Below are 12,465 nucleotides of genomic sequence, written 5' to 3'. Positions count from 1 at the left end.
CAGCCTTCTAAATCAATTTTGGGCCATATTTGGCTGTCCTAGAAGGCTAGAGCTACCCACGTAGTTTATACCCCTCTCAAGTGGTAGCAGGTCACTCTCAGCAATGACCCCCCCATCCATCTGAGCACCAGCAACTGAACACACTGCACTTACACAGTTTCTGAAGGCAGAAAGCCATCGGAAGACTGATTACTACGTCCCCCTCCTCCCTCTCCATTTCCCCACCCCAAGATGCATACCTCTGCGCCCCACTCCTCCTTGTGCTGCTTCAAATGTCTGTGTAGCAAATTGCAGTAGGGAATTAACACCAAAAGCAACCAATCTAGGTCCAAACAGCAGTGCCTGCAAGCATACAGGGCACGTGCTGGCAGGACCACCTGGGGTCCACAGTTGTCCTGGTGTTCCCCCGAGCCACCACCAAGGCAACCTCTTACTACAAAGGGAAGCAGCTGCCTCTCCCGTCCCTGACAGGCTGTATATAACTACATAACTATATGTATTTGTCTGTACAATGGGAATCTTTATGCAGGTATTATTATAATAGAAGTAATCAACACAGTACTCTTGTTTTCCTCTTACTGTCATCACCCCCAGATGCTTTCAAAGATGGATGGACGCTGCCATGCTGTGTGTACACTTATGGTTTTAAATGTTCAGGTCTTGTATGTAAAATAGGCCCTGGGTAGGCAATTACAGAGAAGGACATGGCTCTGACCACACGACAGATTTGATTTCAACAAATGCAGCAGCAGGAGCTTCCCCACTCTTCTACATTATTCCTCAGGAATCACTTGGCGAGACCATTGTTTGGAATTGAGTGATTTAATTTCTGTTCATCTACTCTTGATTGTCTGCCAAAGGCATCTATAGGGAAAGATAAATGCTGCTGCTACTGATTGAATCAAAACCACAATACAGAATCCATCAGACAAATTAAGGGCTATGTTTCTGTGTTGCCACAAGCCTGCATCTGACCAGTAACACAAAGGTGAATGACAAGCTCTGAAACAGACATGCTAACCAGAATTATGTAGACCTGAAGGATTTTATCAGATGTATTTCTAACAGAGCAAAATAAAAGGACAGGATTTTTGACAGTATGAAGATGGGAAATACTATGCAATTAGATGTATAACAACAGGTTTGCTAGACTTTAAAATTAAAAAAACCCCAAACAAACCCAACCCCTCACAAAACCCAACAATGTATAACACAGTAGAACTGTAAACGGTCTGAAATTTGTCTCTCCTCAAGGCCACCTCCCTTTCTGAATGAAATAGCTTGCAGTGCTCTCACTGAACTATTACAAGGACTTGGCTCCCGGTAGGGCGCAAAGTGTAAAAGCATACTGCTTTGAGCATTCGCTTTTGAAACCAGCCCCTCTCCTCTTCTACCTACAGTTAGAAAATCCTTGCAGTTGTGGGGTTGGGAGTTCTTCTTACTTCCAAGTCCACAAGGTTCATAACAGAAGGGAGAAGTCGGGATCTTAAATATTTTGTCGAACTGGGGTACTAGCATCTTAACCAGTGGTCAGGATTTTATAATCAAAACATTTAGCATGGGTACAACTTTGATTTTCATCTCATCAACCATGTTCAGCAATGCAATAAGGCTTCTTGCTGAACTCCAGAACAAGCCGTGCAGTTTCACAAGTGATATTGTTTTGCACATCACTATATGCAACATCCACTTACTGTTACTGGGTGTTACAAAAATAAAAAAATCTACTAGAAGATAGGCAAATGGCAAGCAGTCAACAGAACAGATTTGGGTCATTGCTTTTTTTTTTTTTTCAGGGGGGGCGGGGGAAGAAAATAAATTGTCAGAGTTGTGTTCTCCGTCACCTGTAAAAAGTACTGCCTATTACCATGACTGGTACTCTTGAGAAGATGACAGGTTACGTACTGCAGGAAGCCCATTCTCAGGAGCCTTACAGAAGCAGCCTCTGTTTTGAAGCCAAATCGTTGCTTGTTAGTGAAAGGCAATATATGTGTAAGTGAAAGAATTTTACGTTATAGGAAAGAAAGATAAAGGGGGCAAGGCCATATTTCATATGTCACCTACTTTATGATATCTTGATCTCTCTCACATAGACTTTCTGCACTGAGAAGTTAGGTGAAGTGCATCCCCGCCGTTTCATGGTTTTATTTTTAGGGCTTATTTCATCCGTTAAAGGTTGGCTTTTAACATCACTGAGAAGGAGCGCAAAAGCTAAAACTAAACATGAACTTTTCACTTTTATACTTACCCCTGTGCCACTGGGGACTATTCTACACAAAAGTTGCCATCTTACCTAAGTAACAGATTTTTCTACACTTAGTAGCAAATACCTTACTTTGCATTTCTCTTTTCCACTCATAGCCGAATAAGCATTACTTTAAAACCGTATTTTGTATTTTACCGACCTCACCCCTTCATCATTAACCTTTTATAGAACACTACAAGCCAAATTGCTTGCTTCAGTTCTCACTGGCAAGGAAATCTTCAACCACCCCAGACAAATGGAAGACTAAGGGATGCAATAACTGGAGACTTAGTCAACCCAACTCTCCTCACCCATCCTCAGTGCTGCAATTATTATGTTATTGTCCACAGTAATTGTTGTCTAGAGACTTCGTCAAATTTATCATGGTTTTGTCCTCTGTGCTCCTCCTTTACCACTTGCCACTGTCTGGATTAAAGGAGCAGAAGCCCTTAAGATACAATTACCTCTGAGCCAACCAGCCAGGGTGATGCAGGAATAATGTGACCTACACGTTTTGTCCTTTACAAACACGTACTCCACAGGCTGAGCTCATGAATTCCACTTTCCTTGGCTCAAGGCCTGGAAACTTGAGTCTTTACCAAGTGCCAGGCCTCCCACTGAGGGCAAAACTAACCTCAGTCTACAGGTCAGAGCAGTCTGATTTCCTTGTATTTTGCAAAATATTGCTTTAAGGATATGAGGTTAATGAAGTTGTCTGGGTAGAGGCATCTGAGAGCATTTCATAGGTATTTTAGTTCTGAAAGGTTGTTTGGTTTGGTTTTGTTGGTTTCTTCTTTTTTTTTTTTTTTTTTTTTTTTTTTAACAACTCCAATGGGGATTATGCAACCTAACAACTGTCCCTCTTTCACTTATCGTTACAACCTCCTCCCTAACCGCAGATAACCTCTAATTTAATATTTAACAGTAGCTTAGAATTAACAAATTCATTTAAGTGTTCCGCATGACAAAGGAAACTAAGATTAATAATGCAGTGGTCTTAAGGATTTGTAAAGCCCTCAGTTTCAATTTTCTTCTACATTAAATGCTAAAATTACAGTTTAACATAATAGTCAATGGAATCAATAGTACCTTTGAATTTATATTGATCACTAGCATATTTCATCTGTCTTTTGGGACACAACCTTCAACAGATTAGCAAAAGACCACGTTGACACCGTCCCTTCATGGTATCCATGGTCCTTCCTCTTCCTTTGTGCTACATCTTCCCCCCCCCCCCCCCCCCTTATTCATGTGCTTTTAGCACCCACTTCCAACTACTTCTTAGTACTTTCTACAAAACTATCTAGCCAATCGTCAGCAGTCAGGACCACTTTTACAGTTTAACCATGCTAAATGAATACCAGTTAGTTAATATTTAGTAAAGAAGCCAGCTAGTACTGAAGAGAAAACAACTTCTCTACGTCCTTTAAACTTTTATAAACCAAAAGAGAACAAACCCAGCACAATCACTTCCACAACTGAAAAAAAAAAAGAGGTACCCTTGATTCAAACTTTTAAAAAGGTAAACAGTGCAAACCTCTGCTTCTGCATTGTCATTTCAATTTCTCTTCACTAATTGCTTCAGAAACACAGTTCACGTTGTCTAATCATGCAGAGAAAAACATACACAAAAGTTACACAGAGATTGTCTAACTTGTTCGTATCCTGAGCCAGAAGGGGCAGAATGTACACTGTACTTTTGAGAATGAGTTTAAACGGAAAACGACTGGTTTCATGTTTGCCCAATTTTACAACAGCTGCAACGAAACCCCCACAAATTTTCTTCCCTTTAAAAAAGTAATTTTCCATGGAAAAACCTCATTCTGTATATAGACCAACTTACTCCTACCTCCAAACTAGCAACATGCATTTTTATATGCTTGACAGACCATAAGACAGGTAAACTATACTGAGAAAAATCTACACTGATTTGCACAGGTTATCTAACAATATAGGACAATGTCAAAATACGGTCAACTGAATATGCCAACTGCAACTTTGATTTCAAGAAAACGAAAATAACTCAAAAATACCTGCACAGAGCAAGGAGGCCACTTCAGTGAGTTAATACCCACACCTTCTGAATTCTGTAAGCTTTTATTAATGCCACACTTACTAATCCACATTGTTCTGAAGAAGAATTCACAAGAAACAAATGAAGACTAAGACCATCTGACCTTCTAAACTGTGCACACAGGCTGCCTAGCACCTTATCAGTTTACTGTTCAAGATCTACTCAAATGCAGCAGTATAAAATGAGCAGAGCAGCAAAAAAAATCTCAAGACATTCTGTCACTTCTACCACTCTTATTCACAGGCCTGTAGGCATCAATAAAACGGGAAAGTCAAAACAAAGCTCATGCGTACACTTTGAAAAGCCAGCAAAAGTCAGAGGTTTCTACCTGGAAGGAAAGATGTGCACCGGCTCCTTATTGCATCATCCAGGGGACTGGAGAGAAAAAAAAGAAAAAAAAAAAGAGAAAGACTGACTTTGTAAGGGCTGACCACGGCTGCCTCTCATCCACTTATTGCAGGCTCCGATTGCCATGTTTAGTTCACCATGTATTGGGCCTTCAGTTGAATCTCCAAGATTCATATTTGTCTGAATACACAGGAGAGATTCAAGGTAAGTTACAGGAGTACAGCATGTAAGAGGACTGAATTTGTTGGGGAAGAGAGTATGAAAAAAAACCTGCATAGAGGACAGACTACTACTGCAAACTGAATAATACAATCAGTAACGGTGGGTGGAGAGAGCGAGAAAAAGAGCAAAAATTGAATAAAGTACAGCAGAAAGTATGCTGAGATACAATATGGAAGAAACTACATGGAACAAAGTAAAAAGTGAAAAAGACCTATTAATGTCTACTGCTGTCTTTTTTGACTAAACTATCTTTGAGGCAAGGAGTGACTTTTCTTGTATCTCTGCATAGCCCCTGGCACAATGGCATGCGACTTACCTGCTGGTTTCCAGAGTATACTACAGAAATGGCAAATAGCAGCAGGAGACTGATGCAGCAAGCCAGCCTGTCCAACAGGTTTTAAGAAATATTCAGTGTAGCTCCTGAACAAACTGTGTAACATAATGCTCCTAGGCCTCTCCAGATAACAACTAAGGGGAGGGGAAATTTTCTTCTATATCAGTCAATGAAGTGGTGGTGCTGGGCTGCAACATGCAGTTTGGAAAATGCATCAGTCAGACGTGTACTATGATAAGAATCTGTAATAAAAACCAGTCGACCACATCACAGACCAAACCAGAGCACTCACGAGAACAAACATTATTATTATTAGTTACAAACAGTACTGGATTCTGGTGGTGGAAATACAGTCTTAAGTTCACCTGAATAGGTATCACATCCTGATGATGAGGAGCCGACCGAGACCTTATGGGTCAGGATTAAAGGGAGGGCAGGGACACGTGACATTATAGTGGGGGTCTGCTACAGGCCACCTGACCAGGAAGACGAAGCAGATGAGGCCCTCTATAGACAGACAGGAGCAGCCTCATGTTCATGAGCCCTGGTCCTCATGGGGGACTTCAACCACCCTGTTATCTGTTGGAGGGACAACACAGCAGGGCATAAGCAATCCGGGAGGTTCCTGGAATGCGTTGATGGCAACTTCCTTCTCCAGGTGATAGAGGAGCCAACCAGGACAGGTGCTATGTTGGACCTTGTTCTCACCAACAAGGAGGGACTGGTGGGGAATGTGAAGCTCAAGGGCAACCTTGGCTGCAGTGACCGTGAAATAGTGGAGCTCAAGATCCTTAGGGCACTGAGGATGGCACATGGCAAGGTCACTGCCCTGGACTTCAGGAGAGCAGAATTTGGCCTCTTCAGGGATCTGCTTGGTAGAATACCATGGGATAAAGCCCTGGAGGGAAGAGGGGCCCAAGAAAGCTGGTTAATGTTCAAGGATCACCTCCTCCAAGCTCAGGAGCAATGCATCCCAACAAAGAAGAAGTCAGGCAAAAGCACCAGGAGGCCTGCATGGATGAACAAGGAGTTCCTGGACAAACTCAAACACAAGAAGGAAGCCTACAGAGGGTGGAAGCAAGGACAGGCAGCCTGGGAGGAATACAGAGAAATTGTCTGAGCAGTCAGGGATCAGGTTAGAAAAGCTAAAGCCCTGATAGAATTAAATCTGGCCAGGGATGTCAAGGGCAACAAGAAAAGCTTCTATAGGTATGCCGGTGACAAAAGGAAGACTAGGGAAAACGCGGGCCCTCTTGGGCAGGAAACGGGAGACCTGGTTACCCAGGATATGGAGAAGGCTGAGGTACTCAATAACTTTTTTGCCTCAGTCTTCACTGGCAAGTGCTCAAGCCACATCGCCCAAGTCACAGAAGGCAAAGGCACCGACTGGGAGAATGAAGAACCGCCCACTGCAGGAGAAGATCAGGTTCGAGACCATCTAAGGAACCTGAAGGTGCACAAGTCCATGGGACTTGATGAGATCCATCCGTGGGTCCTGAGGGAACTGGAGGACGAAGTTGCTAAGCCACTATCCATCATATTTGAGAAGTTGTGGCAGTCTAGTGAAGTTCCCACTGACTGGAAAAGGGGAAACATAACCCCCATTTTTAAAAAGAGAAAAAAGGGAGACGCAGGAACTACAGGCCAGTCAGTCTCACCTCTACACCTGGCAAGATCATGGAGCAGATCCTCCTGGAAACTATGCGAAGGCACATGGAAAATAAGGAGGCGATTCGTGACAGCCAACATGGCTTCACTAAGGGCAAATCATGCCTGACAAATTTGGTGGCCTTCTACGACAAGGTTAGATGATCTTTATAGGGAAGTAGATGACCTTTAAAGATTCCTTCCAATCCAAATCATTCTATGATTCTATTAATATCCTGATCAGCCATTACATTTATAATATAAAGGTGAATGACAGACACCTCAAATCATTAGTCTACTGAATAATAATAAATAAGGACAGAGTGCTGGAGACATCCTCAATATGGAAGTGAAATTCATTAAGCAGCTACTTTGGGAATCTCTGACCTCCTATATGGAGGTGAAACACTTCACAGGCCACAGATAAATATACTGAGCGCAACTCAAATTAGTTTTAAAACTTAGGAGAAAAAAAAAAAAAGTTATTTCTTCTCAGTACATCCTCCCATTCTGCAATACAAGCAGGAGGACTGAGATAGAATTACTGGTTACCCCAAATCATTACTTCCGGCTTAAATTTGAAATAAATATCCTGGGCAGTATTGAGAACCTGAGTAAATATTACTTACAGATTCATTGCCTGTGGACAAGTCCATATTCTACACACCTACCAAAAACTGGACAGGTACCACACGCATACATACACACCTAACTCCAAACCTATGCTGTACTGGCCCACATATAGTCAAATATTCAATGCAACAGCTACAAATGGTTTTGGAATACTGTTACTTATGTTTATGCCGTCGTCAGAAAGATTTTGTAACATATGGTGTGGACCACAGCCAATGTTTTTGCTTTTCTACTCTCAAACACACATTGGTGCCCTTGGCGCCATTTTTTTGGAAATATTACAGGACTGTTAAGGATGTTACATATTTAGGCTAACTGAATATTTTATATAACCTTCTTTACATTATAGGAAAACCTCAAAGTACAAGGGGAAACAAAACACATAAGCAAAAATCACCAAGTCAAACAAGGAACGATAATTTGAAAATGAGGAAACCTTACTTGCAGAAGTAAAATCACTGAACTAGTGAGATATAAAAAGGACAAACATTCAAACCTTTATTTAGCCCACAATATGAATGGAAATAAGCTCTTTACACTTTTTTTTTAAGTAGATGTACAATACTGCACGTATTTCTAAATGCCACATCTTTAACCTCTCTTAACACTTAGACAGACCTACACTGGATCTACCCATAGTCAGGAGACTTCTAGAAAACCTTCTTTAAAGTTATATTTTGTTGCAGTCGACTCCTCATTTATTTAAGGTAGTTGCTACTAGAGTTTTGCAAGAAGTCAGGGAAACTCCAACGATCCTTAGAAATGAATGTCATTTGTCATACACCCAGCAGAAATTAGTCAAGGTAGTTCTGTGTGCACACACACACACAAACAGTAACATATTTAATACTAAATTATAAAACTTACTTTTGTGCATCTGCAGATCGTTTCCAGCCTCCTTGTAGATCCTGTGAGAGATCTTTCCCAATATTATTTGAGATGGCATCATCTTTATTTACAGAATCCTCTTTTATTCTAGCTGTAGAACACATAGGCTCTTCAGTTTTTGGATGCTTTCGCTGCACGTCCTCCGGAAGGGTATTTGTGTTCTGTAAATCCTTTTCACATCTGTTGGGTTCATCTTGGAAGGTAGAGGGTTTAGATTCTACCAAAGAAGATTTTGTTGCAATATTAAATAAGCTTCCAAGAAAATGAAAAAAACCTTCTCGGGGTTGCTTGTCTTTATCCGTTGTTTTGATTCCAGGAGTCAAACTAGGAAGGCTATTAGCCTTTTTCAGCTCCTCCTGGATTTCAGACTTGCTAAGTTCCTCTGTGGAATGGTGGTTCTCTTCATTTTGACAAACCTAAGATAAATACAAGCAGCACATAAAGAAGATGTTTCCTGTAATTTTCCCACATTCCCAAATTCCTTAATTTTAATTTGCTCCTATGCATTATATTCCTTTCAGGAGATCTGTTGTTTAAAGGTTCATTTTAAGATCAGAGCCCTGTGCTCTCTTCTTCTCTTTTTGTACTAAAAAGGTCCCTATTCTACAAAAAGCCAAAAGGACTACATAGGCTAGAAGATTCACAAAACAGCTGCTGTGGAAGTAATGTACAGAAGGACAGATGAGGAACAATTGCTTCAACTGGCAGAAAAAAGCTGAGGAAGAAGCAAGGAACAATTTTTCAAACTTCAGACTGATCTGATCAAAAAGCACAGCTTCACAAACAAATCTATACGCGCTTGTGAGATGAACAGTTTTCAGCTTGCAAATATACACAAGAACACCATAGCAAAACACAAACATATTATAGCCTTAAACATAGGGTAACCTGCACTTGTAAAAAACCAGAAGAATCAAGAACAGGATTTAGATAAAACGAACTCAACTCATGTGCCAGAGATTAATCCTACCTGCTGTCCTTAGCAACCCCATGTTGCACCCTTTGGCCAGCTTTCCTTCAACTTCACAGGCAATTAACTGCACAGCTCTATTTCTAAATCTGTTTGTAGTCTCACACAACTCCATAGTCTACCATGTTCAATTGGCACAGTTTTCCATATAGCCAAAGTCCTACAAACCACTACCCCTGCACTCATGACCTTCTGAACTGCCTATCAGCTCTATCAGCTAGCTGAAAATAATTAGTAATAATGCAGGGCTCCACCTCATTTAAACCACCTGTTCATTTCTTCCCTCAACTCAGCTGAGCATCTACCCCCAGGGGCAAGACAAGCTCTGTCTCCATTTATGCCCTTGAATTTCCTTGATGTCAGCTTCTCTTACAGACCCAAGAACCGCTGCTCAAGCCCATGCTACTTCTGCCAAGACCATCTGCCCAAAAAGATGATGCAGCTTCACTGGTAGGCTTCACAAATACCACACGTAACCATGTTTTCAGCTTCACAATCCGCAAAGCTTTTTACCTGGACTAAAATTTTCTGGGGAGCACCGCCTTGCCATCCTCTCCCTTTGTAGTGGGTACCATATGCTATTGCTGCCTATTTGATCTTTACAGTACAATCCTTGTAACTTCAATCCCAGTTTCAACCCAGTTTATTAAAATAGAATCAAGTTATCCCAGCTTTTCTTAGATAAAATCTATTCTGCTCAACAGGAGTGGGAAAGGAGAACACGAACAAAAAGCTCTATGCAAATTTTAGTTGTGTCAACAATACCTTTGGGTAAGAGTAATTGTTTCAAGTTGGCTAACAACTACAATCTAAGCAGAGAGCTATTATTTTCATTAGGCCACAAACCCTACTTCAACTTGAAGATGAAGACAGCTGTTTCAAGTAACCTAAAATGAGCAAGTAGGCTTATTTGTTAATAGCCCATCTAGGATCACGTTAATGGTGAAAAAAGTGTTTTAATGAACACAGTTTAATCCTTGGTGAACAGCAATTTCTTAAAAACTTGCAAGTTATACTTAGTGATACTGGAGCAGTGGTCTTTAATCTTCAAGCAATATTTTTTCACCTTTTTCATGCAAAGAGTAGATGCGATTGCTTAATATTAAGTGATCAGATGTATGTGTTGAAAATGGAATTGTTTATGTGAGGAAAGAAACTGAATGGCACTAATTTGTCCTCGAGAAAACCATACAACCTCTATTTTCTTCATACAGGCAAGACACTTAAACAACCACATTAAACTTTTAAGTAAACTTTCAAAAGTGGACTAAGTCAAACTCTACCCTTTTTTCATCCCACCTGTGACAAATCCCACCTGCTTCCCCACATGCTGCACTAATCAATAGCTGATGCGTTGCAAAGGGATGTAGTCACCCCTGTAGTATTTAGGGACTCACTACTTTAGAAGTCAACTCTACCCAAACCCACCCTTGGAAATGAAGACAACAACAGTGCAGCTTACTGATGTACCACAGTGCTGGCTGGTATCTTCAGTACTAGGCAAACTATGCAAGTAACATGCAAACCTGGGACGAAGCTCTTGAACAATTAACTTCATCTCATAGGAACTACGTACTTTGCACAAGGAAATACAAAACAGAAACAAGAAAAAAATTAATTTCCAAAATTGGATAATACATGAATGATTCACCATAGTCAACTTCAAAGTTCTACTATCATAGCTGCTTCCTTCACTTTGATTAATACCTCAGCATTCTTCAACACCAGTCTTTGATTCAACTTTAAGTGAGGGAGAGCATTTCTCCCTTGTTCTGTGATTAGTATCATTCACACAAATTTGTCAGACTTAAAAGAGTATCTCAGTGCAGGATGTGGACACAAATCTTACTATTTTCTCTGCAGATATAACCATTATAGGCTATAAACAGTTATATTAATTTATATTAATTACTACAATATCGATGACATTAACAGCTAAATGCATTAACTATAAAAGAAAATATTACATTCAAAACTTGTCAACAGTTTAGTACTATGTTTTTTTGTTGTTTTTTTTTGTTGTTGTGGTTTGGTTGGTTTTTTGTAAACTCATTTGTATTCAGGAACTACTGGTTTTTTTTTTCTATTAGGAACTGAGACTTCAAATATGGCTAAATCTCTACATGTGAAATTCTTCCGCTAGCAGCTCTGAGACATAACACTTGTAAAGACTGTGCTGCTGCTTTGTAAGCATAATTCATGCTCTGCATGAAAAGCTGTTTTGTAGTCTCTGTTTCCAGAAACAGAAATCTATTTAGACTTTACTTCCTCTTTAATCTTCCTTTCCTTACTTAACTTTTGGTAAATCAAAAGAACAGGAAGTTTTAATATGAAAGGGTCCTTCCATACCTTTAACCATAAATAGTGTCTTGCATAAAAAAAGCCCCGGAGAACATTTACATTGTGCTTACTTGAAGATATACATGGGTATTAAGTCCCAGCAAAGAAACTATGCAAATCCTTTTTTTTCCCTTCAATATAATCAATCCTACTCTCCATATATTCTCCCCCCATGCTCCACTTCCCCTTTGCTATAAAAGACAGCATAAGCTATTGGTGTTTTATCATTTGCCCATAAAATCCCAAGTCAAAGTTTGAACCACTGTTTAGGCATTATACAAACAAAACTGTTCCTGCTACAGTTTCTGAAGTTTGTGTTTTAAGATAATGCCATATTCAAATTAATGAGACGAAAGCACGTGATCGGTAAAGCCAGTAAGCCTTTAACACAGCAGGAGCTTTCAGGCACTGGTGCCTGACAAACGCAGCAGTATGACGGCAATTCCACGACACAACACCATGATAACTTTAACTTCTCTCTGAGCTCATCTCTGACAGAAGCCCCCAGCAAGCGCTCAGGAAAAAAAGGCAAGGGCATAGGGTATTTGCCCAGTAATCCTTTCCCTGGTATATCCCACCAGTTTTCAACAGTCAGGGCCTATAGTTGACCTCGACAGAGCAGTTGCATCTGTGTTGCAGTTAGGTTTGAGCAGTTTGATATTCACAAACTGGAAGAATACCAGTGACTCTCGATTAGCTACACTTCATGTCATTGGCTAAAAAAAAAAAAAAAAAAAAAGAAAAAGGAAAAAAATCCTCTTCCA

The 12,465-nt window shown here is 40.4% G+C and overlaps 1 protein-coding gene across 11 annotated transcripts in view; it reads right to left on the bottom strand.

The window, feature by feature from the left end:
- Positions 1 to 12,465, bottom strand: part of CRYBG3 (crystallin beta-gamma domain containing 3) — a 94,769-nt gene that overhangs the window by 58,234 nt on the left and 24,070 nt on the right. For 10 of the 11 annotated variants that reach the window (XR_015704414.1, XR_015704415.1, XR_015704412.1 and 7 more), the window contains exon 3: positions 8,371 to 8,807. Coding sequence is in view for 6 of the 11 variants with exons in the window: in XM_087755835.1 (XP_087611961.1) it covers positions 8,371 to 8,807 (437 nt within the window). In the remaining 5 variants the exon portion in view is untranslated. Of the gene's footprint in view, positions 1 to 5,205; positions 5,282 to 8,370; positions 8,808 to 12,465 lie in introns of those variants that run through there. The other variant, XM_087755832.1, reaches the window with a different exon arrangement.

Source organism: Nipponia nippon, unplaced genomic scaffold (assembly GCF_047370975.1).
Source record: "Nipponia nippon isolate SJK-2023a ecotype South Korea unplaced genomic scaffold, ASM4737097v1 scaffold_2, whole genome shotgun sequence".
Classification (NCBI taxonomy): domain Eukaryota; kingdom Metazoa; phylum Chordata; class Aves; order Pelecaniformes; family Threskiornithidae; genus Nipponia; species Nipponia nippon.
This window is presented reverse-complemented; position numbering and strand designations above follow the sequence as displayed.